At 32.4% G+C, this 21,112-nt stretch overlaps 1 protein-coding gene across 1 annotated transcript in view; it reads right to left on the bottom strand.

Moving 5' to 3' along the window:
- LOC132735622 (von Willebrand factor D and EGF domain-containing protein-like) overlaps positions 1-12,087 on the bottom strand; it is a 106,275-nt gene extending 94,188 nt beyond the window's left edge. The window contains exons 1-13 of the mRNA XM_060722598.1: positions 12,057-12,087; positions 11,156-11,365; positions 10,282-10,449; positions 9,726-9,941; positions 6,125-6,266; positions 5,462-5,564; positions 4,704-4,775; positions 3,907-4,122; positions 3,399-3,545; positions 2,629-2,648; positions 2,138-2,218; positions 1,333-1,396; positions 514-699 (exon numbers count right to left, since the gene is read on the bottom strand). Of these exons, the coding sequence (XP_060578581.1) occupies positions 514-699; positions 1,333-1,396; positions 2,138-2,218; positions 2,629-2,648; positions 3,399-3,545; positions 3,907-4,122; positions 4,704-4,775; positions 5,462-5,564; positions 6,125-6,266; positions 9,726-9,941; positions 10,282-10,449; positions 11,156-11,365; positions 12,057-12,087 (1,656 nt within the window). The remainder of the gene's footprint in view (positions 1-513; positions 700-1,332; positions 1,397-2,137; positions 2,219-2,628; positions 2,649-3,398; positions 3,546-3,906; positions 4,123-4,703; positions 4,776-5,461; positions 5,565-6,124; positions 6,267-9,725; positions 9,942-10,281; positions 10,450-11,155; positions 11,366-12,056) is intronic.
- Between the last annotated feature and the right edge of the window lie 9,025 nt (positions 12,088-21,112).

Consider the following 21,112-nt stretch of genomic DNA (forward strand, 5'->3'; position numbering starts at 1 on the left):
AAACTCATATAATTTATAGGAAAATCAAGATACATCCAGACAACAGGGATGTCATTTTTATTGATGTCATTATTACTTTTATTCTCTTAAAACATTATAAAGGTACTACTCATAGTTCTTTTTGGCTTGACGGGACTTTTAATTGTTCGGAATTAATGTTCTATTAGATGAAGGACAAAAACCAAAAACTTGTATGCACAATTTCAGATCATTCACTTATTCCGTTTACCAGAATAATTATTTCAACTCTGAAAGATGACCCAACATTTAAAATCGTTCAATGTTTTTCACTCACATTTACTGAAAATAGTATAAAAGTACGATTTCCAATGTATTTTTCTTAATGATCCTTTGCATATCTTTCCGTATTAAATGTCCAGGTTGATCTATGAAAGAAATTAAATTTTATTTGGTTTTGGACCTCATTGGAGTCCTTTAATTACATTCCGCTTTCAAAATAGTATTTTAAGTTCCTGAATGTTTCAGCAGCACATGAAGAAAAGAAACCTAAACCTTGTAACGATAATCATGGATTCGCTGAACATCAATGATTCCTCCATCATTACATTGTAAGAAGTCTAATATCGTGTAGTTGCCACATCTGTTAATTACAAAGACATCGGCCCCTGACCTGATGGCTACACCACAAGCACACACTGCTCCGCCATTATTATTACAGTATCTGGCATATTCATGAACCTTCAATATAAATTAGGTTTAACTATCAAATAATATAATTATAAGTATAAATTGATTGTTGTTTAGTCTTGTTGCAGAAAAGAAAGTATTTCGTGGAAAGCGACATTCTGTTGTACTGAATGTAAAAAAAACGACCGTTCTTCTGTAGCATTAGCAGTATTTTATGTATGGGCAATATCTCCCAGCGATATTATGACCCAGAACAAAAAGTACCACAGAATTTAACTTTTGATGTTGAAATATTTTGACTATGTTTATGTGGCCGCGTGTCAACGGTTACAATTTTTGTATTATTAGATAATAATGTTACATAGTTAATCTATTATTGGTCATATACCATGTCAAAAGTGTTTATAACGCATTAATTACACTTCTTTGATATTACAAATATCATTTTAATATGTATTGTAAATTGTTCTGCTTGTATTCAAGCACATTTTTAAATGAAAATGTACACCAGATATATTGATAATATAACATAACTAAGGTCAAATGAAAAGCGACGTTATCAATATGTAATATTTTAGTCCAACTTCACTGTTCAAGGCAATGTAAATTCAGTTTGAATTATTAGAGTCACGAATGTTTAGACAGATCAACATATTTGATTATAGATGATCAATCAAAACCTACCTCTGTCTGATATGCTTTGTTTCTATAAAACATGTGATCACCGACCAATTGTTGCCCGAAATACCTATACAAACATACAAAAAACAGTCTAAGTCTAGTGTTGATTTAGATATATACAAATTTTATAAAGCTTATCCAATTTGAATGATAAAATCCTTATGTGTACATTCAAATATTATGAGGAACTATTACGTTCCTTGTTTTTAATATGAGTCAAATGAAGTTCTTATAAAATTCATCATTGGCCAGAGCAGAATTCAACAATTAACATGAAATGGTAAAATGTTTACTTCAGATGTGATCGCACGGCGGTTATCATGGACTTTTCAATGTGACATGTTAGTGCCATTCCATGAAGGGCGACGTGTTATTCGCAATTAAAGGAATGTAAAGGTACAAAGGACGAAACTAAATAAAATGGATTTTTAAAGGGGATCAGATGTTATGAAGCATGCATATCACAGACAAGACGTCAAAATACACATTTAAAAAGCAGCCAAAATATTCTATGGGTGATTAAACACGATTCAAATTAGGAGTACCGGAAGCACTCAACGCCAAATAGAAATAACTAAAAGTACTACAGCCACTTCAATTACAAACCCTTTTATTAACAACGTGTAAATACCAATGCTATTCAGAAATCAGTCATGATAAAGGAGTCATAAGTGAGGACATTTTTTTCTTTGAAACAGAAAATTGTCTCAGTTTTTGGTCTTATGACTGATTTCAGGCTCAGGACATTCTATGAATGCAACCCTGGTATCTCATGTCACCCTATAATAAGTGAACAAGCTACACTTACCTTCCGTCGGCGGTTCGCACGTGTGGATCAGCATGCGAGTAGCATCGTTTGTATCTGTGTATTGCCGAGTGTGTCACTTCAACCCTTTATATTACATAAGAATATTGTTCATCTAAACCTTGAGTTAAATGCTTACAATCTTACAAGGAAAAACACCCATTAAACATACTTACAATAAAATAAGAAATAAAGCAAAGAAACAAATACCACAAATCACATCCATCCCTCCCCCAAAAAAACACCAAAAAAAATAAATAAATAAGTAAATAAAACAAAAAGCTGTATTGAACAAAATATTATATAGGATTGCAGCTGTTTAGGACAATAAAAGGTAAATGCAACATTGTTTCATGCACTTCCATCTGCAAATGCATAAAAGTGTACACATTTTAATACATGTACGTTATAAAGCTTAAAAAGTTATTAATACTTTTTAAAGCATTTCGAAATTAAAATGATATGATCCTTACAATTGTACTGATTTTGTTCTTACCGCAATGATTCTAATGCGCTGAAATAATTAAAGATATACAATTTGTAATAAACTATTGAACTATAATAAAGAATAGTGAAATGGATGATTGTAATTTTAAAATTTTATAATAGTGCTTCATTTTCTTTTAGAACTGGTGTACACCTTATAAGTTTTCTAAATTTCAAACCATTAATGGAGAGAAAAGGTCATTGTAAACTTTGTTACAAGCATCTTTATGTTTATGTCATCAATTCTACCTTATTTGGTTTCTTCAAATTCTGTCTGTAAACTATATAAGAAGCACCTCAACAATTGTTTTAATTATCTACCAACACTGTCAGTAAGCATCTCCATGTATAGGCTGACAATTTTATTTTAACCTCCTAATTTACCAACTCTGTCAGTGTAAACAAGCACCTCCATGTATAGGAAAACAATTTAAGTTTACCACTTTATCTACAAACTCTGTCAGGACAAATTTTGCAAACATCTCCATGTATAGCTCGACAACTTAATCTTACCTCTGTTATAACCACTTCTGTCAGTGCAGATCTTGCTAAAGTCCATGCAAACAATTTTATCTAACATCAGTAATTGTCATCAAAATCAGTTTCGTATGAATCACCTCCATATATGGGCAAACAATTTTATGTTACATTTTTATCTTCCAACTCCGTAAGTACACCTCTATGTATATGCCAACAATTTTATCAAACCTCAGTAATAACAAATTATATTAGTTTTGTATGAAGCACCTTCATGTCAAGCTAAACAATAAAATCTTACCTCAGTATTTACTACTTCTGTCAGTTCAGACTTAGTTACAAGCAACTCCATGTCAAAGTTCAATTTGTCATCGTAATCATGATCTATTGTAGTTAATCTAAATCTATACTTGATGCTGGAGTTCCAAACATCACCTACCATCAAACTCTTAATAATGTAGAAAAACACTCATGTTCAATATAGATGTATAACTACATAAAACATTAACTCTTTATATTGTAGAAATTGACATATGTTCAATATAGATATATACCTTAGTAAAATATTAACCTTTTATCCTCTACTTAATGTAGTTCAATAAAGGTACATATTTATATATACATGTACCTAAATATAAACCTTTTACGTCTAACCTTTTATGTCTCGATGATGGGAATACTGACAATAATTCATTTTTGGAAGAAAATGTAATTTATTTAAAGAAGAAATAAATATCACATCGAGATGAACTGCAATTCAGTTTTAAAAATACATTAACACATTGAGTATACAGTTTTTATCAACGAACCTTTATTTTGTGAGAAGATGTACTGTTATTATCAGCGTTCATCACGTGTATTCCAGCCTTGCATGCATCAATTTCACGGTTAACGTCTGAAATCGAAAGCGTTTCCTCGCACACTTCTTCTCCAGTATTGATGTATGTACAACCTAAAGGCACTGTCTGTTCAACTTCAACGATAGCATATCCATTCTTTGGAAGTCTTCTGGATGTGTCTGAAATCTTTACCGATCACATACATAAGATGATAATCCGCAGCTGTTTATTGTATCATAGTTTAGACTACTTTTCCTTTGAAAAAGTGTCAAAGTTAAATCATATAACCATAAAAGCACAGTGCGTTAAATGGAATGCAGCTGTCAGTCTAATATAAATAAGCAAGCTCGTTGACTGGCTATATTTTCTGGGATTTACTTATTGTGATAACAAGGAATGGGAAATGATGGAGAATCATGATCCGATGCTCTTTCATTGGTTCATTTATTGTGGGGTTTCATATTGAGACGACAGGGAAATTGATTTGATACAAAGGAAAGAAAAAACAATACCAAAACAATCGGTGACGCTCCCCCGTTCAAATCATTTAGTGTCGTGTTTCGATAATCTTTTTATTAACAATTGCATTATTCTTACCAAGTAGGTGTATCAAGAAAAAAATAATATATCGTTTTAACCATTCATATCACAATCTAAGAATACTAAATTAATTAAGCCTGGATGTGAACATCTAAATCATATATTTTAAAAGTTGTAAACAAATTATGCATTTAATGTTTATACAAATAATATCCTTAATATATTACCTTCCAACCTGCGAAAAAATTATTGCTTAATTTTTCATCTGTTGTCCCAGCTGCAATGACACCGCATTTCACCTGAAACGAAATGTTTTATCCCCGTTTTCAAAGAGACTTATAAGTTCCCAACGATAGTTTGATAAGTAAATGAATGTAACAACTATTTTTGAACTCTAAAGTCTTCAAAGTACGGTAAAACTTCTGAAAGGTAACACCCTTTAGTTGACAAAGAGTTTGGTTATTACTGAAATGTGTTTATCTAGAGAGGTCAACTTTGATTTATACAGTTTGTGTTTATTATAGTTCGATTGTGTAGAAGCTATAATCTTAAAGCCACACTTTCGAATCCGTTCCTGGAACCAACCTGAGCGAGAAAACGACTTGCCCCTGATGGGGTTTGAACTCATGCGGCTAGATTACTAGTCCGACGCGTTAACCACTCCGCCATGCCGAGGTTAAAGTGGTTATCCGTAGAGAAATTACACTGCTGTTGCAAAGATAGTTTATGAACACTTTATGATTAAATGTATTCATCTGGTTTTATTAAGGCAATATAATTATATATACATGTATTAGTACAATGTAATAATATAACTAGGATCACAGTATTTAAAGTGTGGATGAACAATACAATTGTTACTGAATCGTCCAATAAATCGCATACAAAACTTACAATAACATAAGATTATCCATCAACGGTTATAATATGTATATATATGGCAGATTTATAAACGATAAAATATTAAGCCCCTGATTTTATCTACCTCATATCCAAGTCGTAATTTATTTAAAGAATCTCCGCTTAATACAAGATCATCCGGATTAGATGAAAAACCTGTCTCACTCCATAGTGTTCCATTGATATACCTTTTTGAAAAAGATGAAGACATTATATCTGTTTTATATATATAAGCATTTTGTTCATTTACATACATAGGAAAACTTCTCCTTTGTGTCCTTATTAAACAACACAACGTACATTTTCAAAACTAAAACGTATGATGAAATGTTTTTTATAACAAATGAAATAGTAATTTACATGGAAAAAATATTTTGATTGTGCCGAGTACTACTTTGTCGTATATTAATCAGTTATATTTTAGTAAACGTTCGAGCATATATTACATAATATGTTTAGTTGTATTCAAAGAAAAAATCATAGAGCATCCGAGGTTTGAAAATGAAAAGTATAATAGAAAATTTAATAAAATACGAAATCGCAATGATTTATTTTGTAATTCAACGCATTGTATCATTGTTTTAACAACTGTTCGCCTTTCGTCTTGGAATAAAATCGTAAAAAATAAAAATAAAGCTATCCAAAGAAAAAATAAAAATAAATAAATATATAAATAAAATAAAATAAATATAAAATCTCAGACATAAAATCAAATAAACTCAAATGGTTATATAATGGTGGTTTTTACCATGTCACTTTGTATGCAGTGTCTCCAGTAATCACAAATGAACATCTGAATTGAATGTATGGTCTATATATAATTGTATCATCGCTGACTATGTCTTCTCTGTGGTTTATTTCTGGTATTACTTTCACATTGTTGTAATGAACTGACAAAATTAGTATATATTCATTATTATTGTTGTTGTTATTATCATTATTATTATTATGTCATTAAGGTTTTAATCTTGATTTTATTGTCATATATGCTTTGTAACACCGCACTTTAGGGTCTAACGCACTTTGGGTGCAACGCACTTTAGGGTCAAAATCGAGAAATTGACCACAAAGTGCGTTAATATGCTACATATCAACGCCCTTTAAGTTACAAGAGTTCTGAAGGTGTCAACTGAGTTCTGCTTAAATACTGAATACTGACTTATTTTCGATCTGCGACATTGAAATATTTGAGGTGGAGTTCAAGATGGCGGTCGATACTTTGTTTGATGCTTAAGTGATAAAAGTTTCATAAATTTTATCATTTGAAATATCTATAAATTGTGTCTATATAACAAAGAACTCACGTACATAAATTGCGAATGTATTCCTAAATTTAAAACATGTTGTGAAAAATATCCTGTGTCAGTCACTTACTTGATAACTGTTGGTGCCATATTGAGCCACATTTTAAATATGATGGGGATGAAATCAAATGCAGCTATTTTTTTCCCCAAAGAACTATAAATATACTCTATTACAATCTTCAGGTGAAATATCAAGTTTCTAGATTGGACTATAAATAGTGATTTTTATTAATACATTATTAATCTTATCAACAAACTTAAGTGTTTTTGTAAGCTCCGTACCAACCGTTCGCCAGAGGCTTTTTTTAATGGGAAATCTTACATACATCTTTAGAAAGGGCAAATATGAATTTTATAATGTTAAAATAATGGTATCAGGGAATGTAAGATGCTTGTTACTTGAATAATGTAGCGATAAATGTGAAATAATTTGTAATTAAAGTAGCAAAATGTAAACATTAGAGTATTTGACATCCATATAAAATACTAATTCACTATAACTGTACTCATTGCCAAAAAGGAACAGTTGAAAAGACCAGGTTCAGGTAATTGGCCAATGAGTAACTCTTTGGATACTATAGAAGTACACCAAAATTATTATAATAAAGTTTTTAAGAAATACAAATAAAAGCATAAAGGGCCTTTAAAACGTTATTTTTATAATCTTGGGGGATCAAAACCCACCATCCCCTCTAGACCCCCATGAGAACTTTACATTATTATAAAGTTCCGTTCTTAATGTGTGACTACTTAAACAGTTCATGATTTTTTTGAGTAGTACCTGTACGGACTACTACTTAAGGCCGCATGTTCATCTAGTCAAGTTTCTTAAATGTCACATTTAGATAAGCTAAATAAATGTCCCTTTCAACATATTTTAGGCACATGTTTTTACTGAAATCTCTTATTGAAATTTGCCAGAATTTATATTAGACTTTCATATTGTTATAAAATATGTTATTAAAAAAAACCCCGGGAAAATGATGCAATTAGCTAAAAACAATGGAGTAAATGAAAGGTGTTTTTCTTTTAGAATAAATGGAAAATGTGAGAAAAAAAATATTTTAAGCTTATTGATTGATACAAATTCTTTATTTGATGAAAGTACTTCACTAACTGATAAAATCATTTAAAATCCTTAAACACATTTTAGGCACATGTTTTTACTGAAATCTCTTATTAAGATTTGCCAGAATTTATATTAGACAAACATATTTTTATAAAATATGTAATTTAAAAAAACCCGGGAAAATGATGCATTTAGCTAAAAACAATGTAGTAAATGAAAGGTGTTTTTCTTTTAGGATAAATGGAAAATGTGAGAGAAAAAATATTTTGAGCTTATTAATTGATACAAATTCTTTATTTGATGAAAGTTCTTCACTAACTGATAAATATCATTTAAAATCCTTATTGATTTTACTATTCAGTGCGCATTATTGTGTCTATTTAATACCTTTATTTTTGTTTTCCATTAGCTTTGACTACAATATATTATTAAAAACATCATGAAAATTCATTTTTATTTATTGAATTCTGAACCCCAAGTGCGGTCGTTTGTCTGATGTAAGAAAATATATATTTACCTGTTTAACCTTTTCCCTTATATAAGCGTGTTTCGACGGCTTTTTGCCCCCCCCCTTTTTGAGGCCCCAAACAGTGAAAAAATGTCCTATTTAGACCCAAAACACTGTTTTCGTTTGAGAAATGTTGTTAAAAAAAGTGACCATTTTTTCGGCGCCCCATCCAAATAATACATCAGGGGGTTGCCAGAAGGGGGATGTGCCCCCTTCTGTTTGGGGGGTTTGAAAGGGGGCGGAGTCCCCCTCATCGCCAAGAAAATTTTGGACTTGTGAGAGGCTTAAAATGATCCCAGGTTGATCATAAGGTAACGTGTAACCAACGCTGAAAAGCCTTTGACTCTATCTCAATCCCTTGAGAAGTTGCAGCGCTTTGAAATAAATTTTGATGGAAAAAGTCGAGGCAAAAAAGTGATTTTTGGCAATTTTGAGATGTCCCCTCGTTGCCATGGTAACAGGAAATTTATGACTGAGCATGTCGTTACAAAGGCAATGGTCCAGTCAACATTTGTGCCAAGTTTGATTAGTATTGAAGCATTTTTCATAGTTTCATAGCAGTTTGAACTTGTAAGAGGAGGCTTTTCAGTGAAAATGGCCATTTTTCACAATATGCTCATGGGGGAAAGGGTTAACGCACTTTAGGGTTAAAATTGGACTCTTAAGTAAGTAACGGATTTTTGGGTCGGACCTCAAAGTGCGTTGGACCCCAAAGTGCGGTGTGACAATGCTTCCTAATGACACGGTTTGGAATAACTTACAAAGAATATCATTTCTGGTATTACCTTCACATTGCTGTAATGAACTGTCGAAATAAGTACATTGTCATGATCATTATTATGTAATTAAGGTTATAATCTTGATTTTACTGTCATATCATGTTTTATTATGACACGGTTGGGAATAACTTACAAAGAAGGAAATATGTGTTTGATAATAAAATGTGGAGACTATACATAATATTTCACTTCTATGTATGTGTAAATGGTCGGGAACTCAGATGATGGTCTCCGACGCCAAAATTCCTCATTCAAGCTCCACGGCTTTAGTGTTTTTTTTAAATTTTTTAATGAAATTTAATTTCATTATTTTTATCCTTTATTTTTCGACTGACATTTCAACGGCATTTTAAACATTTATTGAAACTTTAACTAAAATAATCATTCAAAGAACAAATCAATTATATACAATATTTGATATTTTTAATAAAAACAAAATTTACTAACATTTGAAAGTGTACGAAATGTTTTTATAATTTGAAAAGGATAACGGTCTCTTGTATGCGAGGCACAATATTGGATGTTTTATTTTATAAAGCCAAGAGTGGAAAACACGTTGCGAAAATATTCTGAGAAAAGATAGACACGAAAGCGGCTTCTTCTTTAAAACAATGTTATCTGATATAAATCGATCTTAATATGGATAAAAATTCTAAACTTGACTATATCTGATTTGAAAGAATACTTACTGAGACACAAATGACCATAAAAGGGAAAAAATGATACATCAAACTGGATTTTCCCATCACATTTTCTTGCATAAACGTAACGAGTACAATAATTTTCATACTTATATTCCAAATCAATGTAGTTATCGTAATAATCATAATCTAAGTTGCGTTTGTAAACGTAGCAAACTGCATACTTGACAGGAATGTTCTCTGGTATATCTAGAAATATTCTCTCTGAAAATAAATGACGCATTGATGTATACACTCATCAAAGTTGAATAATGCTTAAAACTGTTTAATTAACTTTTCAACGTCCCTCGGAATAAACGCTTATGTAAGCGAGTATTTGGCTTTTTAGGGCTAGCTGGATAGCTGAAAAAATGAAAGCAAAACAAAATATCAGCATGAACTTTTACGCATTTGATAACTTTACATATATACCGTTATTAACATCAACATTTAAGACTATTTATCTAATTCGATTAATTGTCAAGAATGTATGTTTGTTGTAAGATTGACCATATGAAAAATGCACCTTTCAGAAAGAAAACGTCGGGATACCAATTATTGATACCGATACATTCTTCGAAAACCTCATTAACATCGTCAAAGGCAGGTAGCACATACTGTTTCCCATTTTGATGAGCGTCTAACCATCCAAACTGGACACTAGGATATGACAAGTTTAGGAACCTATCTGTCACGTTTCCAGCAGAGTAAACAAACTCGGATGACTGGCAAGCTGAAAACAATATTAAGGTGAACTGGTTTTGGAATACACTGTCAACGATATCTGGATTTTGTCGATTATTTGTTCCCGTGTTCTCGTCCTACTGGACCTATACGAACGGATGTTTGTAATATAACCTTAGTCACTAGGTGAAGTTTATATTGTAAATAACCGCTTTAATACGGTCATATAACCTTGAATCTTTATAATGAATCTATAAAACTGTAAATTTCTTTTATTATAGAAATAAAATGAAATTACTTCATAAAAGGACGTGTATGATAAGATAATAAGAATGTCACGATTATTCAATGAAAAAAGACGTTACAAACGTGCAGTATTACACAAGCATATCATAGATGAAATATATAACTATTTGAACTCTTATTATTAAATAATTTTTACTTGATACTTACAATCCGTATATACTCTATCTGTAATAATATAATGATTGAAAAGTTTTAGAATTTTTTGACACCAGAAAATATTAACTTTTGAAATGTTATAATATATACACAAATTAAAAGAGCTTGCACCTTTTCTCATAATTTACAACATTCAATTGTCTATTAACAAAGGTAATATCAGAGTATTTAGATGTTAACAAGTTTTACATTTATATTTAACAGTAATTATGATAATAATAGGAGTTTATCATAAGATATCGTGTTTAACAATGTATTATTTTTTATAACGGAAACAAAACTCTCAAGTATACCAAAACAAACAAAAGTGTTATAGTAAAAGTTGTAGTCATGATCAAAATCATAGTAATGATCATAGTCCCATAGAAATCTGTATAGTAGGTGACCGTTACAAGTTCTCATTTCTACTGTGAAATTGCTAATGCATTCATCAGTGTGATTCCATATGCAAACTTCCGCTGTAATCACATTCTCTCCTATATCCGCTATATCCACGTGCTTCTCTGATATGTAAAAACAGATTGTATCATAGTTTAGGAACTTTTCGTTGAAAATGTGTCAAAGTTAAATCGTAAACATGCCAACATTACGTTAACCTGAATGCAGGTATAAGTTACCCGCACTCCTGAGTATGCCCATTGATTGGCTCATTTTTTTTCTAGGATTTACAAATTGTGACGACAAGGAAAGGGATAGCGATAGAAATATCATATTCAGATGATCGTTCGTTGGTTACTTTTCCCGGAGTCTTATATTGTGACAACATGGAATGTGTTTTTATTTTTGCCTATGATACAAAAGAGAAATAACATCAAAACTCGGCAATCTTATTTATACTCAAATAGCCTCGTGTTCCGATGCTCTTTCTGTTACTTAAAAAATTTTAACAGTCGAATGAATTCTTATCTCAAAATAAAAATCTAAAGTTGCTATAACAACAAAGATAAATACTGGTATATGTTAATGACTTGTACGGAATAGTATTACAAAACCTCTGATACTACAAAATGATGCATATTTCGTATTTTCATATACAAAAAAGCAACAACATGATAACAATTACCATATAACACGGCAAAATAACTGTATGGCCATTTCGAGCAATTTTTGTTCATATTTTCCCTCCAAGGAATCTGCACGCGACCTCCCCAAAATGAGCTATTGCCCCAGGCGTTTTTGTAGTTTCCAACATACCAATTATAATACGCTTCCTTGCCAATATCATACACGTATCCTAAGTTGTCACATGTTCCTCTCCCTGTAGGATTACGTAGAATTATAAAGTCATTTTATTTGATCAACAAAGGAAAAGTTAAGCTGCAGTAAGAACAAAAATGGATTTGGTACGACAGTGAGTTCATGTTCGGAAATGATAAATACATTAGCTCAAGAATTACGAAATGGATACTGTAAAGGGCGGCTGTAAAGTGAAAGTGCCTCCCTGACTCAAACGGATATCATTTGAAATAAATCATCATTTTACAAACCTGTCGTAGAAGGCTTTGAAGCAGCAGTGGTAGTCAGAAAATCTGATGTTGAATTTTGCGTTATGTATGTAGATGAAGACAAGGCTGACGTTTGGGCAGTTGATGTATGATCCGTTGTCCCATCAGTTGTTGATAAGGCTTGATATAATCCTGTAGATAGACATGAGTTTGCAGTTTATATTGTTAAACTCAACTAAGAGAGAAAAGAAAAAGATAATTATAAAGTTAAAAATAACGCTTTCAATGGTATGGCTTTTCATTCCTGTACGATTGCTTGGGATTTCATTCGCGAAAATTTGAAAATTCCTCCGCCCCGGTTTAAGCAATAGCAAGGTTAGGATAAGGGCATGATACTCCTATCAGATGCGGTTAATTCAATTTATTATTGTGCATGAATTGCTAATTTGTCAGAATATCCGAACTGTTCGCAATATCATACCAATTTTCCAAGTAATGGCAACATTAACAGAGCAATGATTGCTATTTATCAGTGAAAACAGTAATAACAAGACAATGCATTCCATCTTATATTAAACTCTCACAAATAGACCATTAAGACTGAATTCGGTCTATCATATTCCACATTTTGTAATAATAAGTCACATATTAAACTTCGATTTAGACGAACAAATAATGATTGCTATCAAGGTCGTCGCTACAAAATGAAACAATGGTTAAATATACATTAGTTATATAAGATCATGTAGGTTGTGATTGAGGTTGTTGCTACCGCACTTAAGTGAAATAATAAATATAAAACAATTTTCAAACATCATCGAAGAATATGTAAATATTAACTGCAAATATTTGTGCACATTATATGTAATCATTAAAATATAAACATTCATTTCTTATTGGAAAATTTGACTTAGACTTTATAGAAAATAAATTTCTAATTACCTTCCTTTATTTACATAAAATGTTTAATTCTTTAATATCTTTATAAGTAATGCTTTTTGGAACTTACAATATTGATAAATCTTAATTTGAGGATCATATTTATGATATAAAACCATGAAAAAATGTGTTACAGAATCTGTAAGTATCCAATGAAAAACATCACTTACCTATTTTGAAGCAGCAAACTATCAAAATCAAATATAAGCCACGAAAACTGTTCATGCTCTTTGGAGACATTCTGTCTTAATGGTCCGCTAGGTTTGGTAGCAATCTAGGCGTTCCAATCACTTTTATATCTATTGCATAATTTATTGTCAATATCGTCATCTTCTACTTCACGTAATGACATTGAAAGTTGGGTAACAAAACATAACATAAATAATAAATGTCAGAGGAACGAGACATTGTACTTATCAACCATGATTAAATGTTGATTGTCCGCTTTACAATTAAATTGACTTGACTATCTTTAAAGCCAAAACTTCTTAAAACAATATAACACATATTAAAGCTTTTCCGGATAAATGTATCCATTTTATATTACATTTGTTTCCTTTTAATATAAAAGAAGCAATTTTAGATAGTACTGTTATGAACATGATGAAAGTTTGATTACTTTGTGTTCTTAAAAAAGATCTTATTTCAGTGTAATTTACATAGAGTGCAATGATTGTGTCGTGTTGTTGCTATAAATTATCGCCTGCTATTAAACTTAGTAGTGTATTTGTGACAATATCTTGATGATAGTTGATTGTCAGCCTCTCAATGTGTACGCTAAGAAAAAACAAGAACCGGTTGAACCGTGTGATGCTCCCCGAGTAGGTTTTGGACACAGTAAAGTATGAAAAAAGGCAATAACTAAAAAATAAGGTTAGGCAGAGTTATGATTGTTTGCACTGCACTGCACTTTTTTTCAATGAGATCTTTCTACATATAAAGTTTCATGTTGATATCTCTTATAGTTATAGAATTATGTCCATGACAAAGTTCAAAGTGTAAAAATGAACAAAGGGCAATAACTAAAAAATAAGGTTAGGCAGAGTTATGATTGTTTGCACTGCACTGCACTTTTTTCAATGAGATCTATCTACCTATAAAGTTTCATGTTGATTTCTCTTATAATTTTTTGTCCATGACAAAGTTCAAAATATGAAAATGAATAAAAGGTAATAACTCCAAAATTAGGCAAGACAGAGTTATGGTTCTTTTGCACTGCACTTTTACTCAATGAGATCTATCTACCTCCAAAGTTTCATGTTGATACATCTTATTGTTTCAAAGTTATGTCCCGGATAAGAATAGCGCACGGACGACGGATGTGCCAACAATTGAGGTTTATGTGCTTTTTCTTGATCTTGATATGGCATTTTGCCCCATAAACCAGTAAAATTACCACATAAACCAGTCGGTTTATGGGATTTCCTTCTATTTTTTAACTAAAATTGTAGACGGAAGGAAGCACATAGACCATTGGATGTCATCCCAGACAGACAGACGGACGGCGAATACGTGGTCACCCTTCGGGGAGCATAAAAATCATTAAACACCTTCGCCATTTCATCAAGCATGATCAGTCCCGGAAGGAAAAAAAAAGAAATCCGTCTTTGATGCCTGTGACATGTACCACAATGTGCCGATTCAAGAATTTAATCGTAACTTAACAACGTTTATCACTCCTTAAAGGCGCTACTGCTATAAAACAACCCCTCAATGATAAATTGCTTCTGGCGACGGATATCATCGACGATACGATGAAATAGTTGCCGGGATACCCAAAAAAAACTCAATCTGTCGATTACGTTCTTCTCTGGTCTAATTTAATAGATAAGAGTTTCTTCCTAGCTGTAAAATGGCTTGGCATATAAGGAAGACATGGCATATTTTGCTGAAGACACGGTTGTATTCTTTGGATTCGCAATAACCCCCGACATAGTTCGCCTATGTGAAGATATCAAAGCGAAATTATGGACTTTCCGACTCCGAGAAATTTCACCGCTGTCAGATCGTATTTCGGTCTAGTAAATCAAGTATCGTTTGCTTTCAGCATGAGAGACAAAATGCTACCGTTCAGAGAGTTATTGAAACCAGGAACACCATTCATCTGGGATGTCAATATTAATGCACACTTTGAGGAGTCTAAAACTGCCATTATCAATGGGATTGAAGAAGGCGTATGAATCTTTGTCAAGACAAAACCTACCTGTCTCACCGCCGATTGGCCGGAGTCGCGACTCTGGCTTTTCCAGAAACATTGCTACTGTCCGATCAACCAGCCATTTTGTTGTCGCACCGATTTAAAGATAACACTTAAAAAGAAGACGGTTCACGCACGCAGCTGAGTCTCGATATGCACCAGTGGAAGCGTTGGCAGTTGTCGATGCTCATGATAAAGTAAGTACTTTTTTCTTGGGTGTGAAGATCTTGTAATCACAGTTACCCATAAACCCCTGTTTAAAATGTTCAGTGACAGATCTTTAAATGACATCGAATTCACATCTCAGAAACTTGAAAGAAAAGTTCCTTCGCTATCGAGTTCGCATGATTCATATTTCAGGGGTCTTTTATTTTGCTGCAGATGGAGCATCACATCATCCAACCGGAAAATCAGAAAAGCTATCGCTTCAAGATGATTTTGCAACAATTTACAGTGCACATTCTGTGAGACATGCTCTCCTATCTAAGTTGTCATTAACATATTCTGTTTTCAATGACAATGATGTTGATATAAGTATCACCGCTTCACTTGACTCGTTTGTCAGAGCAGTCACTTGGGACAGATTTCGCACTGCCACAAGTAGTGACAATAACATACATGAACCCATCAACCTCATAGAATGCGGAGTACCTCAGTCTCGCAAAGAATTTCTTGCACATCTTCGTGAGTATTTTCAATTCCGTGATTATCTCTACGACGTAGATGGCGTGATACTATACAAGGATCGTGTAGTAATACCTCCAGATATCTGGAAAAAAGTTCTTGCAGCTATTCATTCAGCACATTTACTTCTAGGGTATCGCGAGCGAGTCCTCTGTGTTTTGGTCAGGGATAACACTCTCATAACAGCACATTGAGCTAGCTAGATGTAAGCACACTGCAATCGTATTGCACCTTCAAATCTTAGTGCTCCCCTAATATATCCAGACTACACATTCCAATGTATTTGTGCAGATTATTTTCAACATCAAGAAGTTGATCGATACTCGAATTGGTCCATAGTTGATTGATCTTCGAATGGTGCAGTGGGTCTTATTTCTTCACTACGCTGAACAATTGTGACATTTCAGATACCGGATGAATGACATCTGACCGCGGAACTGAATTAAGGTCAACGATAGCCAGGCAATTCTTAAAGGACTGGAGAATCCATCACCGAATTCATCTGTAGCTTTCCCACACAGTTATTGCACAGCAGAAAAATGTGCCAACCCGTCAATCGTCGAATAGCCGACAACACAGGTAGTAATGGGGATCTTAACACCGAAGTATTTCATCGTACGATGATGCTCCAGTACACCAAGTTATCTCCTGCTACATGTGTATTTGGTCAAATCATTAGAGAATTCATACCCTCTGAAATCGGATAAAACCAGCGTTATCATAGAAGTTCGCCAATTTGACCATTGCGTCGTTAGAGTTGATGGCTCTGGTCACACTAAGAAATCGAACATTTATGAGACAATACATGCCTGTAAGGAATATGCCAGAAGTCCGTACATTAGGGATGATAAAATTTTGAATCAGTTGGTACTTTTTGCGAGTCCTCTGACAACTAAAGCGTCTGCGAGCAGTGCAAAAAAATCCTGACACACACACCCTCCCATCGACAACTTTACCTTCACCAAGAGATAACACTCATAACACTCGTTTTGATGTTGATGCACAAGAATGCCTTCGCACTGTTCTCGGAAACACCGACGAACATCAACCTGAGATCCCGCCCACCAGTGATAGCACAATCTCTCCATGCCAAATTTTGGATCAACGCAAATCTAATCGTGCCCGTCGACCATAAACATGGCACTATGATTTTGAGATGAACTAGTGTAATCATGATCTACATATGGGCATACATGTAATTGTATTCAAAGTTTCCGTTTCTTCAAATGCTAACAGGAGTTTAGTGTTCATGAACGTATATATTCATATGTTAATTTGCTAACCAATGTTACGATATCAGTTTTAAACCGTCCCACACGTGAAAGACATGTTAGAAGGCGGTTTAAAAACTTGGGGGGGGGGGAGATAGAGGCTTATAAACATTTACTTGTTCAATTAACATAAGCTTAGTCCTTTATCCTTCATTTCAGATTGACCGTGATCATTGTTCATCATAATAAAGAAATATGTGAATAAATGGACAGAGTTCTTACTTTATATCTTGTTAATTATTTACAATTTGAGATGCGCATATGATATAAAATTGAAAAGCGGTTACAATACGAAGGAAAGTCCTCTGTATATTATGATTTTTACTTTGCAATAAAACAATTACAATTCCCTAAATACACTTTTAGATGTCAATGTCTTTGTGATCGAATTTTAGGAATTTTTGTTTGCAACTTTAAGCCTGCTGATCTTGTTTTCACTATACATGGGATGCTCGGTTTTTATATAAATATACCTTTTCTGTTATGGAGTTCACATTGGAAATAGATGTATGATAACATTTTTAAGCTTTAGTGACTATAATGTAAACATTTCAAATAATATTTTATTATGTTTAAACAACAAAGATGTTCAGCTGAGACATCTGTGTTTTGTTAATGTCGCCAGTCCTGGGGAGTAAAATCTTCTGTTTAACAGTATTTATTTATCCGGTTAAAATTTACAGTTTACAAAAATGAAAAAAAAAGTTAAATTTATTATCATCTTCACTTTTGAATTATGTCCTCAAAATAGATCGTAAATTTGTATAAGTGGCAAGATGACGATATGGTAAACATATATATTAATCTTTACATGAACATCTGCCAGGAACCATTGACATATATCAGACATTCACAACTGGTACTGGTATGAACTCATTTTGCAAGTAAAGGTAAAGATACGGAATTACTTCCAAAATATAAGTACTGGTACTGTGATATTAAATTATTTACAAAATATGAGTGCTGGTACTGCGGCATTGAATTACTTCCAAAAATATAACAAATGGTACTGCAGTATTTATACTGCATAATTTCGCAAGTAATGGCACTGGTACTCAAATATACTTGCATAAACTATGCTAAAATTTGATGATAATTGCTACACGGCTTTTTACCTCAAACAAAGTAGATATTTTATGTTTTAAACTCTTCACACTATAGGTGTACACAACATGAATGTAAATTATAGTGTCATTAAACATATTGGTGTTATTTAAGAAAGGATAAACTTTTCTTGACCCACAAAAGGGAATGTAACTTCCCATGCATAGTTTGTACATTCTTTTCATATTTAAATTAGATCTTATTCCTAAATAATTCATAGATTTAAATAGAAATTCAAATATTTATTTTGCAGTAATATTTTTTACTCAAAGATAAGCGTAGTATTTCTTTAAGCACTATACCACTAGTACTCCTGCATGTCTGATCTTAATTCATTTCACAACTCTCCTATTTCGATTTACAATAACAAACTTCTTGAGGGTCCATACGCAGCCTTGTATCGTAGTCTGGGGACTTTTCTGTTAAAATGTGTGAGGATGAAATCGTATAAATATACATATACAGTGGGTTACCTGGAGTGCTGACAAGGTGTAGGACGCGAAGTGGCTGCACACTTGGTTTAAGTGAGAAAATTGGTTGCAACTAAGATTCGCTTGAATAAGATATTTTCGTGTATTGAAACTTTATTTGGAACATACAAATTCAAATAGTTACATAGTTTTGAAATTTACAATTTTCCCCGTAAGTAACGGGAATCTTTTTGTGTTTAAATGTGATTACCGAGAAAAATCATATATAAGATCATATTTATTTTTTCAATTTGTATATTTGCATATTTCGCAAGAGTATTTCATAAAACGTAAAAAATATCTGGAGGCGCACACAAGCTATTATAATAATGACTTATATGATATTATATATTATAAAGATTATATTAAAAAAATAAATTGACGAGTTGATTTCATCTTTCAAAAACGTATATATATATTTCATTTGATTTATTTCTAAAAAAATAAAGTGGTCACTTTACCAGTGACATATTTATGATCCAATATTTCTATAAAGTATAGACTTTAAGGAGGATTATATACGTATCGTCGTTATACGTGCTAAATTACACATCATGCTAAATATATTTACGTGCGTTTAATAGTTACAAATAACATTAAATCTTATTTTTAAGGTCATAAATCATTTCAAGAACCATATAAAAAGATAACTTTAACATTTTGGAAACACTTGATTTATTAAGAGTACAACATAAGAAGCAATGAATAGCAAGTCGTGTCTCCAAGCCCTCTTTAAGGTGGTTAACAGAATGAATGGCAAATACACTGCTGATCAAATCTTTTTTCTCATTATTATTAATAAGTCAATGATAAAATTATCAGGAATTTGAGCTTTACCTCACCAGTCATATTTGTTTTACATTTAACTTTATATATGCAGGTGCTTGATCTACGCGGGATTTGGAACGATAAAGAAGTTGTATCAGCGTTCAAATTGTAATACTCTCCAACACGTGACGGATGTAGTGCAGAAGTCAGCACACAGTAATGTTCCCGTTACTTATGGTGAGTGGATGTGGAAAAGCTGGAAGATGTTCCTTGCAGACAGATTCAAAAAAGTACCGAACATCTCAAAATATCACCATTTCGTTTCACGTCACTCGAACCCGGTATAGTATACATGAAGGTAGCTACAGATGATACTGATGAAACACGATTTGTAATTTGTATAGAACTATCTACAAATGGACCTTCCATCTGTCATAAAACCTGCAGGATTAAGCCGGGAACGTCAGACGTACTTGTACCTTCACGTCAGACCACTTGTGAGACGCCCTTTCCAAGATGTATTTGCCCAGTTCAACCATCAAGCGATGGGCAGTGATTAGTTATACAAATTCCTGTACACTATTTCCTAAAGTATCAAGTGTCAAGGATATATTTAAGCTGGTGTTTCTCATGTTAAACTTACTATTCTGTGTACAGTGGTGGTTTTGAGTATTTACTGTTGTGCTTCTACGATCACAGCGTTGTCGTAGTAACTGAAATTTGTGACCTATTAGCATAAATGTAACATTTTAATGTTCTTTTTAGATATTTTTTTTATTTAATTATTACAAAAATAGATGATTTTGGATGAGTGTTCGTATTTTTTATTAAGTGCAAAATATTGTTTTAAAATGTTTTATTCAACGACTTCAATAAATTTAGTATTGAATATACACGAACATAATATATTTTTTTATTTAATAAATAATGATATTTTATTTATTGCATATATAACAGCCACCGGAAAATCTTTGCACCACCGGGATAGTGGCAAACTTCACTACAATTTATACTTGCCCTAAACACTAAAAAATCATTTCATCCGATAGATTTAATGTTAATTATTAATAATTGACTTCATTTAAAGCTATTTTTATTTTTTTTCTTATCAAAAAATGTATTTTAAAAAATTTGTCCGGGCGGAATTTCATGTATTCCAACCGGAATTATGCTGTCCGGGCGGAATTATTTAAATTCCAATTGGAATTTATTCCAACATTATTATTTATTCCAACGGGAATTTCAATTTTTATGAAATTGTCGAAATACATAAACCCATGCTTAATATGTATTTGTATGCATTTTCTTGTTGAAATAACGTCTATTTAAGCATTTTTCGGAAAATCCGATTGGATTTTTTTCCATTAAATTT

Source organism: Ruditapes philippinarum, unplaced genomic scaffold (genome assembly GCF_026571515.1).
Source record: "Ruditapes philippinarum isolate M1 unplaced genomic scaffold, ASM2657151v2 ctg464_1_1_1_1, whole genome shotgun sequence".
Taxonomy (NCBI): domain Eukaryota; kingdom Metazoa; phylum Mollusca; class Bivalvia; order Venerida; family Veneridae; genus Ruditapes; species Ruditapes philippinarum.